The 24,601-nt window shown below is 51.9% G+C and overlaps 1 protein-coding gene across 1 annotated transcript in view; it reads left to right on the plus strand.

Annotated features, from left to right (window-relative positions):
- The first annotated feature begins 1,755 nt into the window (after positions 1–1,755).
- LOC123375821 (C-type lectin LmsL-like) overlaps positions 1,756–24,601 on the plus strand; it is a 56,443-nt gene continuing 33,597 nt past the window's right edge. Inside the window, exon 1 of the mRNA XM_045027136.1 lies at positions 1,756–1,901. Coding sequence (XP_044883071.1) covers positions 1,819–1,901 — 83 coding nt within the window. The 5' untranslated portion in view covers positions 1,756–1,818. The remainder of the gene's footprint in view (positions 1,902–24,601) is intronic.

Genomic DNA, 24,601 nt, shown 5'->3' on the forward strand with positions numbered 1-24,601 from the left:
AGGTGCCACAGGACTCTTTGCTGCTTTTACATATCCAGACTAACACGGCCACCCCTCTGATATTCTGTTTCAAAACCAGTTCCTTAAATTTACCATAGCTTGAAGCATCATCAATAGGCATCCTATTGAATATGTCCAGAGCTCTACCAGTCAATTTTGCTATCAATGTGGTCATCTTTTGATCTTCAGGGATCGCATGGAGGGTGCACAGTCTCTCAAAGGTGATGAAATATTTGGCAGTATCGCTGGATTCATCATACTGTGGACATAGTCGCTCCCATTGGTGGATTTTTGGGGAAGTGGAACCAGCAGCTGGAGGGTTTTGTCTCTTCAACTCCATAACAGCCAGTTCATGCTTCTGGGACTCCATCTGGGCGTGTATTTATCTGTCTCTTAACTCCAGGGTAGCCGCCTTCCTGGCTGCCTCTGCCTCTTTGAGTTTCAATGGAAACTCCTGGTCCTTTGCCTTCTCTGTTTCCAGTCTAGCCAGCTCCAGTTTAGTAACTGCTTCACTGGTAGTCATTGTCCTGCTTTCTTGTGCTGGGCCTCATCCCGTCTGCAGTTCACTGAAACTGGGATGCACTCAGCTCAGGGGCAGCTTAGTTAACAGAGACTTTCGCAGCGCCCAGTGTTCAGTCTTTCTGGGCAATTTGCACCCTGTGCAGTTCTAGCTTCTTCTGATCTTCACTCTTACTTTTTTGCTTCCTTTTCTGTCCCTACTTCCCTCACTCGAAATAAGCAAACAGAAAATAACAAACCAGTAACCACTTTGTCTGTCCTCCAGCCACCACACCTAAAACTCACTTAAAATCACTACCAGTGTCTCAGAGCAATCAGCTGTGCCCAGACCCTGCTCGACTACGCCACTGTGATGGGTTGGATCACAGAAACCCCCTGGGAACTGCCAACTGAAGTGCCAAGACTACTTCTGCCCTTGCCCTCCCTGCCAGCCTGGGACTTCAGTGCCCTGCCTGGTTTGAGCCAGACCCGCTAGCCTGCTGCAAACCCAGACCCGGGTCTGAACCACGTCCCCTAACAGCTGTAGGCTTAACTGAAAGCAGTTTAATAAGTGTTCCTGTTTTAACACTCAGATGCCCAACTTCCAATGGGGTTCAAACCCCAAATAAATCTGTTTTACCCTCCTGAATGGTGGCCTCCAACACAACCTTCCCGTACATTTTGGAGGCCGCCACGATGGTCGTGGGCCCCACCACCTGCGCCAACACCTGCTTTGAGCAGGGGGTTGGACTAGATACCTCCTGAGGTCTCTTCAAAACCTAATATGCTCTGATCCTATGGTGTGAGTCCAGTGACCCCCGTGGAGCTCTGGCCAGTTCACACCCGCTGGGGTTCTAGCCCCGGTGATTCCAACGGAGCGCTGAGCAACGCCCACCCGCTGGGGCTCTGACCCCAAGGACTCCAGTAGCCCCACAGCAGCCTGTACCCGCTGGGGATCCCCCCACTGACTTCAGGGGGCTCCAGCTGATTTACATTCCCTGGGGCTCTGCCTGGAACTTTCCATGGGACGAGATGGACGTGAGCAGTTGGGCCAGTCAGGGCCAGGGCACGATGGCTCCCCACAGCCACACTGACCTCAGCGCTGACCGACGGCGGGTGGGGAGGGGGAGGAAACAGCTTTTATTGTATCTGTTCTCTCAGCCCTGACAAACGCTTCCTCCTGCTCCCAGCCCGGCCGGTGGCTGGGCCCTGGCTCCTCTTAGCTCTGTCTGCCTGGGCGTTCAATGATTGTAGCTGCCATCAGCACAGATCTGCATGTTCAGTACTGACACCCGGTCCCCTCCCCGCCCTGGTCTATAAATGCCCCGGGCCCGGCCAGTGTCCCATGCAGGCTGCACTTGGACTGGCCTTGCACCAGAGCAGCTACCCAGCGAGACACTCAGGTGAGACCCTGGCTTCCTCCAGCTTCTTCTTCCTCCTGCGCTGGGGGCTGGCGGCAGCTGATCTGTTACAGGGGTGGGTGGCCAGGCTTGTCCCGTGTGTGTCCCCTGAGCCTGGGGCCGTCTCTGTCTCCCCCCTTCCTCCCCCCCAGCACAGCCCTGCACGCGGCACCCTAATGCCCTGCGGAGCTGTGCCCAGCGCTCTGCCCCTCCGGGAGCTGGGCCCGGCCTCCAGTCCTGTGTCCAGTCCCTGCTGGAGCATCTCTCTGCAGGGCGGCTCTCCCATTCGACCCCTTCTTCCAGTCATGGTGCAACGGGGGTCCCAGCCCCCACCATGGGGTGCTGTAACTATAACCACACCCTTCCCCACAACCACACTGTGTTGGATTTCCAGACACCCATTGTCCCTGGAGCTGGAGATCTGAGTGTGATTCAAACACCTGTTAGTGGGGAAAGGCCCCAGGGGTGTGGTCAGTGGGTGTTTCATGTACCAGGTGCTGGGTGATAACACGAGAGGCTCCGTGTTTCTAACACTAGCCCAGCTCTCTAGTCAGAGAACGATTGCAGAGGTGCTGCACCTGCAGCTGGCATTCCAGCCACGTGCACACAGACTGGCCTCCATCCTGGTGGCACTGGGGCCTCTTCCAAACTCTCCCTCCTGCCACCTGTCCCCTCCCCCCAAGTTCTATGTAGGTGGCTACTGAGGGGACCTGCCAGCCCCAGCACTGGGGGAGAGAGGGGCAGCGGGAGATGGCAAATGCCCCATCTGAGTGACCACGGCCTCCCTGCTGACCCCCCCTTTGTCCCCACCTGCAGCCCTGGGCTGAGGAGTTCCTGGAGATGCTGCTTGCAGAGCCCAGCCACTGAGGAGCTGGGACCTGGCTCCCTGCTGGGTGTCCAGTTCTGTCCCTGGGGCCCGGCTCAGTAAGGGGTGGAAGAGGAAGGGCCCTTCGGACCCAGGCAGATGGGCACCTTCCCCTGTGAGATGCCCCATTGGAGAAGGGGGGCTGCTCCTGGGGGTGTCTCAGGCTCTCGTGGCCCCATCTCCCTGGTGTGTTTTCTCCGCAGGGGAAGCGAGACGATGAAGTAGGCCAGTCGCCTACTTCAGCCTCTGCCTCCTCGGGTGCCTGATTTTTAGCCCCTCGTTGGCCAGTGAATACTTGCCCGGCCCTCGGAGCTGGAGTCCCCGGGGGCTGGTTCCCATGGTGGGAACTGGGAAGTGAATTCATTTCCCTCGTCGCTCCCAGAGCCACTGCCCATCTCCTGCTGCTGGGGGTCACTGCCCGGGGGGAGCCCAGGCCCTGCGGCCCCTCCCCAGGGAGCGGGTGAGAGAAGGTGGGTGAAAGGCCCCCCAGGGTCGGCTCTTCCCATGAGGATTGGGTGGGGCCAGTCCCTGGGCAAGGGGCGCTCAGCCCCCGTCAGCTCCAGGCTCCCATCCCACCCTCCCGTGGTCCCCTCCCACTGGCCGGCCGTGTCCCCACGGGGTCCCTCTCCAAGGGCTGCTCATGGCTCCGCTCCAGCCCCAGCTTCTCCCCCATCCGGCCTCTGCTCCCGGCTGGGCTGCCCCAGTCCCTGCACACTGTGTCTTTCTCCTCAGACTGTCCCGTTCTTCCCCCCGCTGGGACACGGCTCCACCCCGTCCCTCTGTGCCCCCAGGCCTGAGCAGGGCAGAGCCTGCCCAGTGTTCCCCTCCCCTCTGCCCCAGCCCCACAGATCCCTGCTATCCCCCCTCTATGTCCCATCTCCCTGGGCACCTCTCTCCCCTTCCCTCCTCCTACAACCCCCAGCTCCTTTCATCCAGAACTGGGCCCCTGCCCCGATTTCCTGCCTAGTCCCAGTCTGTGCCAACCCCACTGCTCCCCCAGCTTCACCCCGTGGCCCTGGGGTTCCCTTCCTGCCCCGCTGCCAAGTTCCCTGGCCCCACTGTCCTGCATGGCCCAAGGGGAGAAGCTCAGGGTGGCAGGAATTCCCTCTGCCCGAGGGCTGCAGCTCAACGGGGGCCACTGTGGCTGGCAGCTCCATATTTCCCTGTTCCCAGGGCTGGGAGTCCATGGGGCTCTGTGGGGCAGGGGAGGGTCTATCAGCCACCCCACTGTGCACTGCCTCCTTCCTCCACTCAGGGAGCCATGGGAAAGGAGCCCCTGCCCCATTCAAACCCAGAGGCCCTGCCCTGCTGGGATCCCTGCTCAGGGCTGGGTTCCAGGGGCCCCGTTCTGCCAATGTGGGGTCTGGGCAAACTCAGCTTCTTCCTGCAGCGCCAGAGCCTGGAGGGTCCTGCCAGCCAGACACAGCCCCAAACGGGCTCCCGATGTTTTTGTGCTAATGGGAAAGCTGTGGCTGTGCCTCCGAAACAGCCTCTAACGGCGGTGTCCTGTCCCCACCATCGGCCACCCCCATCCCCCTCTCTCTGCAGGGGCACAGGCTGGGCCCTGTCCCAGGGGCTGGCTACTCTTCCATGGCTACTGCTATGGATACTTCACCCAAGAGAAAACCTGGCTAGAGGCTGAGGTGAGAGGCTGGGGGCATCGGGGCTCAGGGGCGCTGGGCTGGAGTCGGAGGCTGGAGGGATGGGGAGGTTTAGGTTGAATATCAGAGTCAGTGAGCTGGGCTGGGGCTGGACTGGGGAATCCACTCCGGTGGGAGGGGTGGGAGCTCAGGGCTGGCACATTTCCCACTGCCCCAGACAGAGCCCTGGGAACAGGCTGTGAGGGAACAACCTGCCCTGGCCTGGCTGGGGAGCAGAATACAATGGAAACGTAGCTCCCGGTGGGGCACGATCTCCTCTGGACCCGACGCGCTTGTCATGCGCTGTGTCTGCCAGGGACAGCAGGGACGGCCTGGGCCCAGGTGGGGTCTTGTCTCCCTCTATCAGGCAGCTCTGGAAGGGCCTGCTCCTTACTCGGTGTTACCAGAGCAGCTCCCTGAGCTCCGGTGGCAGGGCTGTGCTGAAGGTCTCTGGTTCAATCCCCATTGCTGGCTGGCATGTGGCCAGGGAGTCACTGCACAGGACATGAGGGTGGTGATGGGGCCCTGTGTACATAGGAACGGCCATACTGAGTGAGAGCAATGGGCCATCTAGCCCAGTGTCCTGCCTTCTGGCAGTGGCCAGTGCTGGGTGCTTCAGAGGGAATGAACAGAACAGGTCAATTATCGAGTGGTCCATCCCGTTGAATGAGAGGAGAGGCATTTCTTGATTTAGTCCTAAGTGATGCACAGGATTTGGTTCAAGAGGTGAATATAGTGAAACTGCTTGGTAATAGTGACCATGGTATAATAACATTTAACATCCCTGTTGGGGGGAGGGGAGAACACCACAGCAGTCCACCAAGGTAATATTTAATTTCAGGAAGGGGAACTATACAAGAATGAGGAAGTTAAATTGAAATTAAAAGGCACCGTGCCAAAAGTGAAATCCCTGTCGCCCATTCCCAGCTGCTGGCAAAGAGATGCTAGAGACACCATCCCTGTCCATCCTGGCTAATAGCCATTGATGGACCTGTCCTCCATGAATTTATCTAGTTCTTTTTTGAACCCTGTTATGGTCTTGGGCTTCACAACATCCTCTGGCAAGGAGTTCCACAGGTTGGCTGTGTGTTGTGTGAAAAAACACTTCCTTTTGTTTGTTTTAAACCTGCTGCCTATTAATCATTTCGTTGGGTGACCCCTAGTTCTTGTGTTGTAAGAAAGAGTCCCCACCTGGCCAGCCCCCCTTCCCAGCCCAGGGGCATCGTGCTCTCCCTACCCCACGTTTTGCCTGCCCCCCGGCACTTTTTGGCATTCAGTAGGGAGCTTGGACGGGGAGCAGGAGGGAGCTGTTTCTAACGCCGGCCCATCCCGGTCGCTGGTCTGCAGCCTGGCAGCTGCCTGACAGAGCCTGGCTGGGGAGGTGGCTTCCACTCCCTTCCCAGCTCGGCTGCCAGGGACCATGGCTGAGCGAGCCAGAAACATGCCGGGGGCAAGGGGGCTCTGGCTCGTTCTCCCTCGGTTCCTGGCACCCGAGCCCGGACGGGGAGCAGAAGCCGCCTCCCCAGCCAGGCTCTCCCAGGCAGCCGCCAGCCCACCATGCAGCAGAGCAGCGTGTTAGTGGCTGGGAGGGGCTGGTCCCGCCCCTTCCACTCCCCAGCATCTTGGAAATCCCCCCTGATGCAGCACTCAGCCCTGCCCCCACCCCTCCTCTTCCCACCCCATTCCATCCCTCCCCGCACCTCTTTCTGCCCCCCACTCTTCCCCCTCCCCCCAGCACCTCCTGCACACTGATTGCTGTGGGCGAGTGGCACTGGAGGGCAGCGGGAGGACAGGCCTGCCTATGAGTTCTGAGTATGCACTATTTTTTCCCGTGGGTGCTCCAGCCCCAGAGCACCCATGGACTCTGTGCCTGTGCAGGCTGGTTTCCAGGCCAGGCTCAGTCAGTGTCTCTCCCTGGGGTCCCGCCCAGCCGCTGCTGTTCCCCCATAAACCCTGCATAGAGCCAGGGCCGGCTCCAGACCCCAGCATGCAAAGTGCGTGCTTGGAGCGGCATGCCGCGGGGGCGCTCTGCCGGTCGCCGGGAGGGCGGCAGGTGGCTCCGGTGGACCTCCCGCAGGTGTGCCTGCAGAGGGTCCGCTGGTCCCGCCGCTGCCTGCGGATGCTCCACCGAAGCCGCGGGACCAGGGGACCCTCCGCAGACACGCCTGCGGGAGGTCCACCGGAGCCGCGGGACCGGCGACCGGCAGAGCGCCCCCCACGGCGTGCCGCCGTGCTTGGGGCGGTGAAATCGCTAGAGCCGCCCCTGCATAGAGCTGCCCCCAGCTGCAGTGTCTGACAGTTACAGCCTGCTCCACACGCTGCTCCCCAGCTCCTGGTGCTGCATGTTGTTCCTCGGTGGGTTCCTCTGCATCCAGCGTCTCTGCTGCTCCGGGCTCGCTGTGCTGCTTGTCCCTGAGCCAGGCCATTAGGTTTCCTAATATCCAACCTATACCTCCCCCACTGCAACTTGAGACCATTACTCCTTGTTCTGTCATCTGCCACCACTGAGAACAGTCTAGATCCATCCTCTTTGGAACCCCCTTTCAGGTAGTTGAAAGCAGCTATCAAATCCCCCCTCATTCTTCTCTTCTGCAGACTAAGTAATCCCAGTCCCCTCAGCCTCACCACGTAAGTCATGTGCTCCAGCCCCCTAATCATTTTTGTTGCCCTCCGCTGGACTCTCTCCAATTTATCCACATCCTTCTTGTAGCGTGGGGCCCAAAACTGGACACAGTATCCAGATGAGGCCTCACCAATGTCAAAGAGAGGGGAATGATTACGTCCCTCGATCTGCTGGCAATGCCCCTACTTATACAGCCCAAAATGCCATTAGCCTTCTTGGCAACAAGGGCACACTGCTGACTCATATCCAGCTTCTCGTCCACTGTAACCCCTAGGTCCTTTTCTGCAGAACTGCTGCTTAGCCACTCGGTCCCTAGTCTGTAGCAGTGCATGGGATTCTTCCGTCTTCAATGCAGGACTCTGCACTTGTCCTTATTGAAGCTCATCAGATTTCTTTTGGCCCAATCTTCTAATTTGTCTAGGTCCCTCTGTATCCTATCCCTACCCTCCAGCGTATCTACCACTCCTCCTAGTTTAGTGTCATCTGCAAACTTGCTGAGGGTGCAGTCCACACCATCCTCCAGATCAGTAATGAAGGTATTGAACAAAACCATCCCCAGGACTGACCCTTGGGGCACTCTACTTGATACTGGCTGCCAACTAGATATGGAGCCATTGATCACTACCCGTTGAGCCCAATGTTCTAGCCAGCTTTCTATCCACCTTATAGTCCATTCATCCAGCCCATACTTCTTTAACTTGCTGGAAGAATACTGTGGGAGACCGTATCAAAAGCTTTGCTAAAGTCAAGGAATAACGCGCCCACTGCTTTTCCCTCATCCGCAGAGCCAGTTATCTCCTCATAGAAGGCAATCAGGTTGGTCAGGCATGACTTGCTCTTGGTGAATCCATCCTAACTGTTCCTGAACACTTTCCTCTCCTCTAAGTGCTTCAAAATTGATTTCCTGAGGACCTGCTCCATGATTTTTCCAGGGACCGAGGTGAGGCTGACTGGCCTGTAGTGCCCCGAATCCTCCTTCTTCCCTTTTTTAAAGATGGGCACTACATTAGCCTGTTCATTTTCACTCAAGGTTACGGGCAGCTCCCTTTGGAGGAGGATGCACAGAAAAAATCCACTTTTATCATTGACATAGGACTCTATGAATTCCCAGTTTTACCTTTTGGTTTGGTCAATGCGGGTGCGACCGTTCAGAGACTGGTCAACAAAGTAATAAATGGTTTATAGAATTTTGCAAGGTCATTGTCATAAATATAAAGGGAATGGTAACAACCTTTATGTATGAAGTAACATCAAATCCCTCCTGGGCAGAGGTACAGAATTACTTACCTGTAAGGGGTTAATCAGTTCGATTAACGTAGTTGGCACCTGACCAGAAGGACCAATGGGGAAAGAAGATATTTTCAAATTGGGGGCGGGGAGGAGGTTTTGTTTGTGCTCTCTTTGTGTTCCCTCTTGAGACAAAGAGAGACACCAAGCAGGTAATCCAGCTCCTACTAAAATGATACATCTAAAATTCCAGAAATTGGAAGTAATAGCAAGGAAATGCATTAGATTATCTTTTGTTTTAGTTTGTGAATTTTCCCTATGCTAAGAGGGAGTTTTATTTCTGTAAAATTACCTTCCATCCTGATTTTACAGAAGTGCTTCTTTTACTTTTTTTTTTATAATAAAGTTCTTCTTTTAAGAACCTGATTGGTTTTTGGTGTCCTAAAAACCCAAGGGTATGCTCTGTGCTCACCTTGTTAACCTATTTGGTTGGTATATTATTCTCAAGCCGCCCCAGGAAAGGGGGTGAAGGGGCTTGGGGGGATATAGGGCTCCAAGTGGTCCCTCCCTGAATGTTTGTGTAAATCACTTGGTGGTGGCAGTAATCCAAGGACAAGGAAAGGAATTTGTGCATAGGGGAAGTTTTAAACCTAATGTCAGGGACTCGAACCCCGACAGCGAAGTTCGTTGTCTGACCGCAGAGAGACAGGCAACACCAGCAAGGTCCGATCAAAAGCTCTTTATTGACAAGTGCACGCATCAATAGAGAGCAGCTCGTCTCCAGAGAGAACCAGCTGCTCTTTACTTCTTAGTATCAGCCTATATAGACAGTTTTATTACGTCATAGATCATTTACTTGAGCAACCCACCCCCCTTTTTCTAACAACTAGAAACTAGACACTTTTAATATACACGCATGCCTAGTCCCCTATGTCTACAACATTAGATTGTTAATAATATTTTAACAAGCACCAAAAGTTAGGAATGTAGGGGAGTTAAAAACAAACCGAAAACCAAACCAGGGAGTGAGAGTGAGGACGCTGGGAGGCTGGGCTTTCTTATCAGTTCTTCAAACAAACTGTTCCTAACACAGCACAGCTGGTACTATGCCAGGAATCCAGCCCCTCACTTATCTCACTTTTTCCCAGCGCTTTGTGAAACATGCTGCTTCTCAGTATTTTCCACTCCACGATTACCCAGAAGCCCTTGTTAGCCTGACTTCGGTCAGGTTGGCATAACTGGTTTTGTGCTACATCTCTATTCAGGCCTAACACTAAGATGGTGGAATATGAGCTTAGGGGGTCTTTCATGTGGGTCCCCACATGTGTACCCCAGAGTTCAGAGTGGGGAAGCAACCCTGTTAGTCATACACATAGGACATAGCGGTGCTCAGCAACACATGGGATGATCATGGAAAGCACCTGGGGGTTGAGCTGCCAAAGCTCAAAGAGGCTGGTCTAACCAGGGAAGGAGAGGAATTATTTCAGCTCAGTGCTAATGTGGACAGGAGGACAAACGGATATAAATTGTCAGTCAGGAAATTTAGGCTTGAAATTAGACGAAGGTTTCTAACCATCAGAGGAGTGCAATTCTGGAACAGCCTACCGAGGGAAACAGTGGGGGCGAAGGACCTCCATGACTTTAAGATTAAGCTAGATAAGTTTATGGAGGGGATGGTTGTGACGGAGCGATTCTGGCGGGACCCAACTGAGAGTGCCAAATCAGGACCAATTGCTTAAACTGGGCAGTCACAGCCCTAGGCTGGGGTTTTTCCACCTCTAAGGCAAATCAAACCAGCCAGACAAAAAGGACTTTGGTCTCACCCCACTGGCTAACCACAAGTCACACAAGCAATTTCCTTAGACACTCCAGTCTCCCAGCATCACCACCAGTGCACTCGTCCTGGGGATGAATAGTTATGAAAACCAACACCCCAATAAAAGAAAAAGGTTCTCTCGATCCCAAAGGACCAAGCCCCAGACCCAGGTCAATAGACACATCAGACCTTACCCACAAATCACGCTGTTGCCAATCCTTTAGAATCTAAAATCTAAAGGTTTATTTACAAAGGGAAAAAGGTAGAGATGAGAGGTAGAATTGGTTAAATGGAATCAATTACACACAGTAATGGCAAAGTTCTTAGTTCAGGCTTGCAGCAGTGATGGAGTAAACTGCAGGTTCAAATTGAGTCTCTGGAATACACCCCCGCTGGGATGGGTCATTCAGTCCCTTGTGTAGAGCTTCAGTTTGTAGCAAAGTCCCTCCAGAGGTCAGAAGCAGGTTTGAAGACCAGAGGGAGATGATGCATCAGCCTTATATAGACTTTTCCAGGTGTAAGAATCTCTTTGTCCTCACTGTGGAAAATTACAGCAAAATGGAGTCTGCAGTCACATGGACAAGTCTTTGCATACCTTGCTGAGTCACAAGGCGTGTCTGCCTTCTCTCCATGGGTCAATTGTGTAGCTGATGGTCCTTAATGGGCCATCAAGCCAGCTAGGCAGGGCTAACACCAGCTTGTCTGGGATATTTCCCAGAAGCAGAGCATAATACAAAATACAGACAGTACAGAGCCAATATTTATAACTTCAACTACAAAATGATACACAGACATACAGACAGCATAATCATAACCAGCAACCCGGAACCTGGTCTTAGACACCTTATATGACCCCCTTTACTTAAGATTTGGTGCCACTACAGGACCTTGGTTGCAACCCATGTTCTATATGGTCCCAATTTATATCAATAACGTCACAATGGTATGATAGGATAACGGGTTTAGTCAATAGGTCAATTACGTGCCACTGGTACTACTGGTAATTAGTACAAAGGGTCAATGATGGGATATTGTTAGCCTTTTTCCAGAGGGTCTGGCTGGAGAGTCTTGCCCACATGCTCGGGGTTCAGCTGACCGCCATATTTGGGGTCGGGAAGGAATTTTCCTCCAGGGTAGATTGGCAGTGGCCCTGGAGGTTTTTCGCCTTCCTCCGAAGCATGGGGCAGGGGTCGCTTGCTGGTGGATTATCTGCTACTTGAAGTCTTTAAATCATGATTTGGAGCATTCAACAGCAGAGTCAAGGGAGAGAATTATTTCAGGAGTGGGTGGATCGGCTTATGTGGCCTGCATCATGCAGGAGATCAGACTAGATGATCATAATGGTCCCTTCTGATCTTGAATTCTATGAACCATAAAACCCTCCAAGTGCAAAATTGGAGCAGACAAAGCCCCTTATCTAGGGCATTAGGTTGGACGGGGACAAATATTCCTTGACCCACTTAAAGTAGAAGCCATTGTAGCCTCTAGGGCTGCCTGCTGACTTGCCTATATATCTTTTCTTATAAGTTTCTTATTTTCTTATGGTTTTGATTGTTTGTTTTATTATAATAGATTTATATTATAGTTTGCCTGTAACGCAAGGGACCTAGAGGCCACATCCACCAGGACAAATCTTCTAGTTAATCCACACAACCAGCTGCCGAGGCTGAACGGGACGTTTCTGAGAGCTCGGGACTGGGCGCACGTGGTGGGTGCTGCTGGCCCTGCTGGCCGGCTGGCAGCCGCAGAGCAATGCCGCCGGTGGCACCGATGGGAGACGGGGGAGCTCCGGGGGCAGCACTGCTGGGCAGCACAGATGCACCCTGCTGCAGCCGCTCCTGTCTGGCCCCAGAGCGCAGGAGAGGCTGGTGTTTCGGGGGGTGGCGGCGCAGACTCCTGCACGAGGCTCCCTCCAGCCCACAGGCTGTTGTCACTTGCTAAAGACGCCCGACTGCTCTTGGCCTCCTCACTTCTCACCGTGACAAAATGCCAGAGACAGAGACCTCCTGGGCCACGTCGCAGCCTTTCACCCCTCGGGGGGTCCACGGAGCCTGGGGCAGCGTCAGCCTCTGCCCCTCGGCAGCTCCCCCTGCACCCGCCCACGGAGGAGCTGCCCACGAGGGACACGGCCCCGTACAAAACCCTGGGGAATTAATAACCCAGAACTCTGTTCAGGGACAGGGAAGAGGGGATCAGGACCCACCCGAATCCCTGAACACATGGATAGAACAAGGGGATCGTCACCAACATTCCCGGCTCCTTCCATCGGCTGAGGTGCTGGCAGCCCACTCCAGGCGCATACAGCTTCTGCTTCCCTCCCCAGCAAACAGCCCAAGGGACACACGATAGAGGCGGGGCCGTGGGCTGTCAGGCCTAATGGTCGGAGCAGGAGCAGAAGCAGGACACGGCTCCAATACAAGGGTCAGAGCCGGAGTCAGGCATTAATAGCCAAGCCGAGGGTCAGAGGCAGGAGGGGACCCAGGCGGCACATCAAGTGTCAGAGCCGGAGCCCAGGGGCAGGGTAAGGAAGCCGGGACCAGGAGCAAGCTGAGGCGGCCAGGACTGAGCAGGAGCAGGGCTGGGAAACAAGCAGGAGCAGCAGCAGGAGGAGCAGGGCTGGAGCAGGACAGGAGCACGGGGAGGAGCAGCAGGCACAGGGAGGATGGCGGCCGTGGCATGAACACACGGAGCAGCCCGAGAGCTGCTGGGCTAAGAGCCGGCCAGCTGCCCTTCCTGCCCAGGCAGGGGGTGCAGTCAGGCGGGCGGCCTGCAGCCGGCTGGCTGCGCTGGGTGGGTCGCCAGGTGACTAATTCTGCTGCAGCCCCTGATCCCCGACAGTGCGACCCCCAGCTTCATCCAGCGCCCCCGTCCCCCAGACCGACCGCCGAGATCACTGCAGTGGGGAGCAGAGTAACTCTCCTGTGGCTGGGCTTTGGGAGCGTCGTCGCGGGGGTCTGTGCACACGAGAGAGACTGGGGGCAGCAGCGTGGGGCTGCGGGACAGCGCGTGGGATGACGCTGCAGGTGCTTCCTGTTGGGCTGTGCTGGAGATGGACGTGGAACCTGAGGGCAGGTCGGGGTGTGCTCCCCTCGGCGATGTACGGACGGCAGGAGCAGGGGGTGCTGGAGACTCTCCCTTCACTTGCTATTTTCATGCGTCTGAGGCTTGGACAGGTCCTGGTGTAACTTCAGCTGCCAGTAAATGTAGCCCTGGTTGTCAGCGCTGACATTATATAGCAATGATCAGTGTCTCCAGGGTCACTGGGCAGCCTCTGCCTGTGACCTGCCCATGTTACTTTTATAAACTATTTGTAAATTACATTAAAAATATGTTAATGTACATGAACGTGCTAAAGTGCAGGAAGTGCGAGACTAAGGCTGCCCATGTAACCTTAACTCAGCCCCTGGTACATGTGAGTCATGATACAGTCTTGAGTTACAGGCTCACTGTCCATCAGGCCTGATGCTGGCAGATGGGCACAGCCAGGGCTGCAGTCACTGGACGGGGATAGAGTCAAAGAGCAGCAGAAACCCGCACCCCAGGGAACAGGGCACTGAGAACGGCCTATACCCCCCGCGGAGCTCCCTGCTGGGCCTGGGGTGCTGCTGAGGGGCTGAGCCCACCCAGCCCAGCCCCAGGACTCTCCTTCCCTGGGCGCTCTCTGGCCTGACTACGCAGGAATCCGACTGCCGGGCAGCCCCCGGGCACGGGCACAGACACCCCCAGAGCAGAGGGGTAACGGGGTCTGAGGGAGAAACGTGCTGCTCCGTGCACAGCAGGCCGGTGACACTGACTCCTGGGGCAGGGACACATCCCCTCTGCACGGCGGCTGAGCCCTGCCTGGGACAGAGGTTCCCCTGGGTGTAGCCAGACCCAGGTGGGCAGGACATGGAGGGGGCCTGGCTGGGGGCAGCTCACTCAGCAGGGAGGAGGCAGCAGCCCAGTTCCTGAGCGGGTGCCCCAGTCGCGGGGCAGGGCTCTCGCTCTCTCCTCTGCCCTCTGGCTGGGGTGGGGGCACGTGGGGTGGGGGAGGTAGGAGCAGTAGCACATGGACCAGGCGTCTCCCCTTTCACACTGAGCCTCGGCCTCTCTTTGCAGGATGGGGCTGCCCCAATCTGGGGCGCTCAGGGCTCCATCCCACCCTCCTCTTCCTCAGGGCTGGGCACAGGAGCTGGGATCTTCTCCCAGGGGCACGGAACGGGGCGGGGGAGGGGTCACCGTATGAGCAGGGACGGCCCAGCCTGCCCCACCCCACGGGTCATCTCTGTTTTTCTTTCTAGGTTTTCAGAAATGGCACGATTATCCCCTCAGCACCTCAGAGCCAGCCCTTCGGGGGAGGAAGGGGAACGAATGACTAACGAGGAGAGGCCTGTCCTTGTGGTAAAAACACTGGGGATCAGTACCTGCAAGGCACAGCCCCTTCATCTCGCTCCCCTCTGCCCTACCCTGGTTGCTCATCCCTCCTGTCCTCATCTCAGCGCTCTCCAGAGCAGGACGTGTCTAGCCTGCCTGCCATGCACCTGCCCATCTTGCAGAACAGGAATACAAACCAAAAAAGACTGAGCCAGGACTCCTGGGTTCCAATCCCAGCTCTGCTGGAGGGATCCTGTGTGACCCTGGGAACATCCCTTCTCCTCTTCCCTCTTACATTTATCACTGTCCCTGACTGATGGGGTGTTCTCTGCCCCCAGCCTTCACACAGCCTCTCCCAGAGTGTCCCCTTATTGTGCTGGCCCCAGGCCTCTCCTCCAGGGACAGGGGCTCTCCTGCTTCAATCCCATTCAAATAGCAGCTAGAACAGTCACCAAGCTGCCAAACCCAGTTTGTGAGATTTCAGCTTTAAAACCAAACTGGCCTCCTGGCAAAGCCACAAACGTGAGCCCCGTTCAGTGGCACCAGGGGTAGGGACCCCACAGTACAGCTCCTTTCAAGGAATCTGTTGGTTTAGCACAAGCTGGACAAAATCAGCCCTGTGTATGTGAGCGGGATCTGAACGGGCTCCCCCCTGCCCTCTGGGGTGAGCTGGGGAACAGACTGTATCTGACACACCTGGGCTGCCGAGGTGCTCGGCAGACAGACCTGCTTTGCCACAGAGCTCAGTTTGGGCTGCTCGGGGTTAATCTGGGAGGCAGGGGTGTGAAATGTTGTTATCCTCATTGTACGAGTCGAGGGCAGCAGAACCGTCCCCAGCCTGCCTGATAGACCCTCAAGCACTGAGCTGGTGGGGCCAGGGTCCTGATCTCAGGCGGTGTTTGTCATGGGGGAAAATGTCCACAAGGGGGTTCTCAGGAGGCAGAGGGACCTGCCAACCCACCAGATACTGACAAACAAGGAGGGAAAGTGAGGGAAATGCTAGGTCCCGTTGCTGCATGTCCCCTGTACAGCCCTGCAGCCCTCCCGACTCAGCCAGCAGCTCATAGGCTGCAAGGCCAGCAGGGACCATTGTGACCATTTAGTCTGACCCCCTGTGTCACACAAGCCAGAGAAGGTGCCCACAATAATTCCTAGAGCAGAGCTTTTAGAAAAACAACCAGTCTGGATTTAACACCTGTCAGTGATGGAGAATCCACCACGACCGCAGTAAATTATTCCAAGGGTAATGACTCCCACTGTTCAAAATTTATGCCTTATTTCCAATCTATATTTGTCTACCTTCAACTTCCAGCCATTGGATTGTGTTTGGCTTCTCTGCCAGACTGAAGAGCCCGTTATTAAATATTTGATCACTAAATAGATAATTACAGACTGTAATCAAGTCATCTATTAACCTTCTCTTTGTTAAATGAAATAAATTGAGCTCTTAGAGGTTGCTGGCAAGTTAAAGTAGTATGGGCCGGATGATTGGACTATAAGGTGGATAGAAAGCTGGCTAGATGGTCGGGCTCAACGGGTAGCGATCAACGGCTCCATGTCTAGTTGGCAGCCGGTATCAAGTGGAGTGCCCCAAGGGTCGGTGCTGGGGCTGGTTTTGTTCAATATCTTCATTAATGATCTGGAGGATGGCGTGGACTGCACTCTCAGCAAGTTTGCAGATGACACTAAACTGGGAGGAGTGGTAGATACGCTGGAGGGTAGAAATAGGATACAGAGGGACCTAGACAAATTAGAAGATTGGGCCAAAAGAAATCTGATGAGCTTCAATAAGGACAAGTGCAGAGTCCTGTATTGAGGACGGAAGAATCCCATTCACTGCTACAGACTAGGGACCGAGTGGCTAGGCAGCAGTTCTGCAGAAAAGGACCTAGGGGTTACAGTGGACGAGAAGCTGGATATGAGTCAACAGTGTGCCCTTGTTGCCAAGAAGGCTAACGGCATTTTGGGCTGTATAAGTAGGGGCATTGCCAGCAGATCGAGGGATGTGATCATTCCCCTCTATTCGACATTGGTGAAGCCTCATCTGGATACTGTGTCCAGTTTTGGGCCCCACACTACAAGAAGGAAGTGGATAAATTGGAGAGAGTCCAGCGGAGGGCAACAAAAATGATGAGGGGGCTGGAGCACATGACTTATGAGGAGAGGCTGAGGGAACTGGGATTGTTTAGTCTGCAGAAGAGAAGAATGAGGGGGGATTTGATAGCTGCTTTCAACTACCTGAAGGGAGGTTCAAAAGAGGATGGATCTAGACTGTTCTCAGTGGTGGCAGATGACAGAACAAGGAGTAATGGTATCAAGTTGCAGTGGGGGAGGTTTAAGTTGGATATTAGGAAACACTATTTCACTAGGAGGGTGGTGAAGCACTGGAATGGGTTACCTAGGGAGGTGGTGGAATCTCCTTCCTTAGAGGTTTTTAAAGTCCAGCTTGACAAAGCCCTGTCTGGGATGATTTAGTTGGGGATTTTTCCTGCTTTGAGCAGGGGGTTGGACTAGATGACCTCCTGAGGTCCCTTCCAACCCTGATATTCTATGTCAATTTCTTAAATGTTTTACTGGTTCTGCCCTTTAAAACTTCCTCTTACCTGAATTAATGTCAGAAATCACCTGTTTCAAATTACCTGGTGTAATGGGAGCTGAGGGCAGCTGGAGGATGTTAGGGAAACATTAGCCACTTTGCAAACATTCCATGGAAGCCTCCTTTAAACATCCTTTAATCTCCAAGTATTTACTATCACGCAAATGTCCAGTTGAGGTGCTAGAGTTGATGAGGAGGAGCCCTCAAGGTTAAATCAGCAGGATCCCAATTTGGAAAATTCTTTTAATGCTCTTCTTAGTTTCTATGCACTCCAAAATGACTTGGACACCGAACCCCAAATGTTTTATTACCTAGGCCTGGCCAGGGAGCGTTTGAGTCCTTTTGGAGGTTAAACTGCAGTTTTCAAATAAATGCAGAGCCTTATGTGGCTGATGAGGCAGAACCGCACCTGATGATAATGTCCATGAGTATCAGGAAAACAAACTGATCTATGTTTGTTATGTTGTCTGTAATATTTACTTTGTAATACCAGGCTAATGATAAAAGATTTACAAGCTTGTAAAGCTGGGCGTCGGTCCAGGGGTTGTATTAATTATTCCACAAATATCAGTAATCAGCAAGGAAATGTTTGTTTAGGAACATATTTTTGTGACAGAATCATCTAGGCACCAGGATGTGAGATGTAGCTGTCATTTGGGATGGGAACTTTTCTAGCTCTTGTTATCTTTAGTATCAGAATTATGGAGAGGCAGCAGCCTCTGCATAGTTAAGCTTACCATTGAATTTCAGTTTAGAGCTGAATTTTGCATGGTCTCTAAAATCTAGAAAAAGAATCATAGAACTCAGCTCCCGAAAGAACTTCAACACCAGCCCCTTTGGCGCCAGAACAGGAATGTGGAGGGGACATGTGGAGCCACTTACTGGCTTCTCAGAACACGGTCTGAGCCTACAACAACAGCACAGGTCTCTGCTCTTTGAGCTAGAGGAGTAACTCCTTCACCCAGTAGTAGTAGGCTCTTATCCAGATGAGTGACTAGCAGGGAACACCTAATGAACCAGTGAGTCATGCTGACTTAGCCCCATAATTATAGCTTTGAACCTAGGGGAAACAGGTGTCATTCACCTTTTACAGCGAGAGTAGCTGAAACCAAGGTCTGGAGACAAGGAAGATGATTAGACCTTGATTTGGCCCTTTGAAGTGACAGGAGGCAGTGCTGGGGATCGAGGAATGGTTGCTGTGCAGGGCTCAGACTCCTTAACTCAACTCCCAAAGAGCTTCACCATCAGCCCCCCTCCGAGCCCGAGCAGGAACATGGAGGGGATGAGCTGAAGGAGTATCTCTTTCATCCAGTAGTAGTTGACTCTTATCCAAATCAGTCACCAGCAGGGAACATCTAATGAACCAGGGGTCACATTAACTCAATCCCATAAAGATACCTTTGAACCTATGGGAAGAAGGTATCCTTCACCTTTTATAGCGAGATAAATTAACCGAACTCAACTGATACCACAAGGTCATTAGCGGCCGAGTCAGAGCGAGCATCTAGGTCCTTCGCAGTCACTTAGCCACCCTGAAGAACTGGGCCTGCTGTCTGTGCTTGGCTATGCAGACTATCCAAGGAGGCCTGTGTGACGTTATTGATATAAATGGGGACCATATAGAACATGGGTTGCAACCAAGGTCCTGTAGTGGCACCAAATCCTAAGTAAAGGGGGTCATATAAGGTGTCTAAGACCAGGTTCTGGGTTGCTGATTATAATTATGCTGTCTATATGTCTGTATCATTTTTAGTTGAAGTTATGAATGTTGGCTCTATGCTGTCTGTATTTCAAGTTTGTGCTGTGCTTCTGGGGGAAGCCTCCCAGACAAGCTGGTGTTAGCTCTGCCTAGCCTGTTTGATGGCCCATTAAGGACCATTAAGGACACAATGGACCCATGGAGAGAAGGCAGACACGCCTTGTGACTCAGCAAAGTATGCAGGGACTGGCCCATGTGACTCCAGGCTCCATCTTGCTGTAAATTTCCACAGTGAAGACAAAGAGATTCTTACACCTGGAAAGGCCTATATAAGGCTGATGCTTCATCTCCATCTTGTCTTCAATCCTGCTTCTGACCTCTGGAGGGATTTTGCTACAAACTGAAGCTCTACACAAGGGACTGAATGACCCATCCCAGCGGGGGATGTTCCAGAGACTCAATTTGAACCTGCAGTTTACTCCATCTCTGCTGCAAGCCTAAACTAAGAACTTTGCCATTACTGTATGTAATTGATTCCATTTAACCAATTCTACCTCTCATCTCTACCTTTTTCCCTTTGTAAATAAACCTTTAGATTTTAGATTCTAAAGGATTGGCAACAGCGTGATTTGTGGGTAAGATCTGATGTGTATATTGACCTGGGTCTGGGGCTTGGTCCTTTGGGATCGAGGGAACCTTTTTCTTTTATTGGGGTGTTGGTTTTCATAACCATTCATCCCCAGGACGAGTGCACTGGTGGTGATGCTGGGAGACTGGAGTGTCTAAGGAAATTGCTTGTGTGACTTGTGGTTAGCCAGTGGGGTGAGACCAAAGTCCTTTTTGTCTGGCTGGTTTGGTTTGCCTTAGAGGTGGAAAAACCCCAGCCTAGGGCTGTGACTGCCCAGTTTAAGCAATTGGTCCTGATTTGGCACTCTCAGTTGGGTCCCGCCAGAATCGCTCCGTCACAGTGGCGTAGTCGTGCTTGGATCCACAGAACCAGGTCAATTAAGTTTTGGGTCAGAACCCCACGCTATCCAAATTTTAACTTTGGGATTGAGAGTTTGGTTGGTTAAAGATCAGTGACCATGAGACAGAGAGCATCAGGAAAAGCAAGGAAACTGCAAGCCTTGAGAGACAGCCTGCAGTTTGATTATGAGCAAGAACTGGCAGAAATTCGAATGGAGAAAGAGGCTGATGAGAGAAAGAAAGAAGTTGCTAAGAGAGAAGAAAAAGCTCGTAAGAGGCGTCTGGAGCTGCTGGCTGCTGAGGAGAAAACTCGACAGATGCAACAGGAGACAGCTAGACTCCAAATCCAAGTCAAAAAAGCAATGGAAGAACAGCAGAGACTGTATCCTCTTGAAAGTCCAGTTTGTAACAATGTTGGTATGTTGTATAACTCTGAGCAGTTGTCTGGGGGTAACCAAATGTACCCCAACAATGCCACCTTTTATGTCAATGCTGCTACTGTGTGTTCAGTAGGGGGTGGCCCCATAAATTGTGCCAGTGCTATGGTTGGGAATGGTAATGGAAAATTCATAGAGTGTGTAGAAGTCAATGGTAAAAGCTGTTTAGGGCAAATTATGGCTTCTAACATCACTCTTGTTAGAGCAGATCTGGTCAAAGAGGAAGATTATTTACCAAATCAGAGTGTGAATGTTGTAATCCTCTGTGAGTTTACTGTCCGTGTGCCTTTAGCCAGAATCCACCTTGAGTGGAATGGGGCTCAGCATGAGGTGATAGCTGGCGTCAGGAAGTTATTGCCTAAAGATCTTTTAATTGGGGAAAATGTTAAAGCTTTGTTCAATCCAGGTAGCCAGTCACAGGAGAGGAATAATCTTAAACCTGTGTCTATTGTGAGCAATAATTTGCCTGAGGTGGGTTGCTCCAAAGGTTTGTCTGTGCAAAAAAGCAGTGTGTCTGGAAATGAAGTTTCTGAATGTCTGTCTAATGTCTCAGAAGTTAATCTGGAGTTAGATCAAGAGCAGAAAGATCTCATTGGGGAGGAAAATGTTTCTCAGGAGCAGATTAAAGTAGATGGTCAGGTTAAAGCCCTAACTAAGGAAGGAGAGGGTAAATTTGTAATGGGTAATGGATTGGTGGCTAGTGCAGCTTGTAGAAGTAAACCTGAAATGGGTAACTGTGATTTGCTAAAAGTAGCTCAGTGTAGTGAAAAGAGCAGCAGCTTATCTGTTGGGAGTGGCAATGTGCCTGGTAGGGAAAGTTTGGAGGAGCCTAGGCAGCCTTGTGAGCTGATGGCTTTGTCTAATCAGCAGTTTGGGGAGGGAGGGATAGTGGAAGATGAGTGTCCATATCCCTTACCTGTTTCCTGTGTGGAGAAATGTGACAGTGGAGGGAATGTGCCTGTCTCTGTCAGGAGTATTGACTTGCCTATGAAGGAAGCTACCCCAGTCTCCAAGCAGTTGTCTGTGAACAGCCCTGTGTGCTGGGACGAGGGAAATGAAATCCCAAGCTGTGTGTCTGGTGAAGGAGAATGTGTCTCCGGCTCTTCTGTGTCTGTGGAGCAAACAGAAGGGGCCTTTCAGCCTGTGATGGTTGAGGGTGATTCAGTTGTCTCGAAGTTGGTTGTAAATACAGCTAAAGCCCAGGAAGGGAATGGTCCTGAGTTTGTGTCTGCTGGGGAAAATGGCACTGTGACTAGGTTGCATCCAGTTAGTGTCTTAGCAAAATCCCAGAGAACAGACAATTCTGGTGCTTGTAGTTTGCCAGTTGCTAATGTGTGGTTGGAAAAGGGTGTAGCAACTCTGTCTGATCAGGGTGATACCCTAGCCAGGGCACAAGGAGAGCATGAAGGTGATTTAATGGTGTTACTTACTGACAGTTTGACAACTTGTAGCAAGAAGGAAAAGATTCCTGAACTTGTTCATGGCCAAGGGAAGGAGACTGCTTCTGACCTGTTATCTAGAAAGTCTGTAGGTGTGCCTAAAAGGGGATTGTGTAGAAATCCGCCTGTGGGGCCTGAAGTGAGTCTAAGTGTAGGTGAGACCCAGAAAGCGGCTGTGGTTGCTCAGGGAAGTGTTCCTGTAAAGCAAGCCCTAGGTGGAGAGGGGAAGGGCAGAATTTCTGTGAGGGGTGAATTGCTGCTTAGAGAAGCTCCTAGGGAAAGGAATCCTCGTGGTAGCCTGTGCAAGCAGTTTACTGCAACTGAAGGGTGTAAAAGTGATTTAATCAGGGAAGTTTCAGTTCCTAACAGCCAGAAATTTTCTGTTGTGAATGGATCCACTGACTTTCCTTTTGAAAGATCCAGTGTGGGCAGCTTTGAAAAGGTCTCAGGTGGAGTAGAAGCTGTTAAGGAAGTTGAGCAGCCCTATAACCACCTGGCTGTGTGTAGCCAGCTTGTTGGGGAGACAATGCTGTTGGGACAGGAATGTCTCCATGCTGAATCGGTAAGTGAGCAGTCTGTGCTTCAGGATCTGAGGACAGATTCAGTTACTGGTTTTTCAAAGCAGAACAGTTTTATGGCTGAATGCTTGAGGAGGCAGGGGAGAGCAAGCCAGCTCTCACCCTCAGACTCTTTGGATTTGTGTGGTATCTCTGTTAGACAAAGTCCAGCCGTGGAATCCATAGCAGCTAAGAAGTTAAAAGCTAGTGTCTGTGTTGATGCGAATTACTTGGCTGGCAGGGAGAAGAAAGACTTGCTAATAGCTGTTAGCACAGAGGGCCCACCCCATCAGGCAGTGATCTCTGTTAAGCAAGAGAAATCAGGGTTTAATCCTAAAGGACAAGAAGGAAAGAGAAGACTGAATTTTGCAAAGGGAACTCACAGGTTAACCCTAAAAGGCCCAAACTCCAATGGTATTGAGCCAAGGATGTGGCATGACAAACATGTTTGTAGATGGACACTTGCAATCAATTTGTTGTTATTGCTAATGCTAACTGTAACAATGTATAATGTGCCTAATCTTTTGGAAAATCCCTTGAACATGTTGAAAGGAATACATGAAAACCCACTTTATGTTAAAGGGCCTTGCTATACAGATGTTTCACAGTTAATGCCTGTAAACAGTGTTGGAACTTTTCACAGGGGAAAATACATTCCAGACCTGATGTGCTGTATGAAAGGGGAAACTGAGGCACACTACCATATTGCGTTCATGGCTAAATGCCGAAAGTCCTGTACTATGAACAACATCAATATCTACATTGGTTTAATGTTAATTGGGTTCAAAACATTGGCCAAAGCTGGTATGGATAAAGTAGCTGTTTTCTTTAGCTCTTGGCAAGATCACCTGAAACATACAGGAACCATGCTGCAAAAGCTAACCAAGTTATACCTTAAGTTTGTAAAAAGATTCATTCATGTTATTGAACATGACTTTGATAAACCATTTCGGTTATACACTGGTACGGCCTCTAGCCCAACACTAGCTGTAGTGAGACAGACCCAAGGAAAGGGGGCTCTTGGGATGCAGTCAGCGATGTTTTGTCATCCCTTCCTGCATCAATTTTGCGTTGGGGGTGTGACGTTATTGATATAAATGGGGACCATATAGAACATGGGTTGCAACCAAGGTCCTGTAGTGGCACCAAATCCTAAGTAAAGGGGGTCATATAAGGTGTCTAAGACCAGGTTCTGGGTTGCTGATTATAATTATGCTGTCTATATGTCTGTATCATTTTTAGTTGAAGTTATGAATGTTGGCTCTATGCTGTCTGTATTTCAAGTTTGTGCTGTGCTTCTGGGGGAGCCTCCCAGACAAGCTGGTGTTAGCTCTGCCTAGCCTGTTTGATGGCCCATTAAGGACCATTAAGGACACAATGGACCCATGGAGAGAAGGCAGACACGCCTTGTGACTCAGCAAAGTATGCAGGGACTGGCCCATGTGACTCCAGGCTCCATCTTGCTGTAAATTTCCACAGTGAAGACAAAGAGATTCTTACACCTGGAAAGGCCTATATAAGGCTGATGCTTCATCTCCATCTTGTCTTCAATCCTGCTTCTGACCTCTGGAGGGATTTTGCTACAAACTGAAGCTCTACACAAGGGACTGAATGACCCATCCCAGCGGGGGATGTTCCAGAGACTCAATTTGAACCTGCAGTTTACTCCATCTCTGCTGCAAGCCTAAACTAAGAACTTTGCCATTACTGTATGTAATTGATTCCATTTAACCAATTCTACCTCTCATCTCTACCTTTTTCCCTTTGTAAATAAACCTTTAGATTTTAGATTCTAAAGGATTGGCAACAGCGTGATTTGTGGGTAAGATCTGATGTGTATATTGACCTGGGTCTGGGGCTTGGTCCTTTGGGATCGAGGGAACCTTTTTCTTTTATTGGGGTGTTGGTTTTCATAACCATTCATCCCCAGGACGAGTGCACTGGTGGTGATGCTGGGAGACTGGAGTGTCTAAGGAAATTGCTTGTGTGACTTGTGGTTAGCCAGTGGGGTGAGACCAAAGTCCTTTTTGTCTGGCTGGTTTGGTTTGCCTTAGAGGTGGAAAAACCCCAGCCTAGGGCTGTGACTGCCCAGTTTAAGCAATTGGTCCTGATTTGGCACTCTCAGTTGGGTCCCGCCAGAATCGCTCCGTCACAGCCTGTCTGGCCAAGCCACCTCTCTAAAGCACCCTGAGACACCAGTGAATTTGCCTAGCAAAGAACTGAGTGTGCCGGGATTTCTGAGAGCACAGGGAGCAGTTAAGGAGGACAGGGACATTGCAGAGAAGAGAAATGTTTTCTTTGTATCAGTCTTCACCACGGCAGTTGTTGGGTAGATTGCAGCCCTGGACCTGCTCTTTCCAGCTTATGAAGATTGGGAGCTGTCGGGGCTGGGCGTGCCAGAAGAGGAGATACTGGAGCAGACTGACAATTTAAAGACTCCAGGCCCAGTTGAGATTTCCTGTGCTGAAAGGGGATTTATGAATGA

The sequence above is a fragment of the Mauremys mutica genome, chromosome 1 (genome assembly GCF_020497125.1).
Source record: "Mauremys mutica isolate MM-2020 ecotype Southern chromosome 1, ASM2049712v1, whole genome shotgun sequence".
In the NCBI taxonomy this organism is placed as follows: Eukaryota; Metazoa; Chordata; order Testudines; family Geoemydidae; genus Mauremys; species Mauremys mutica.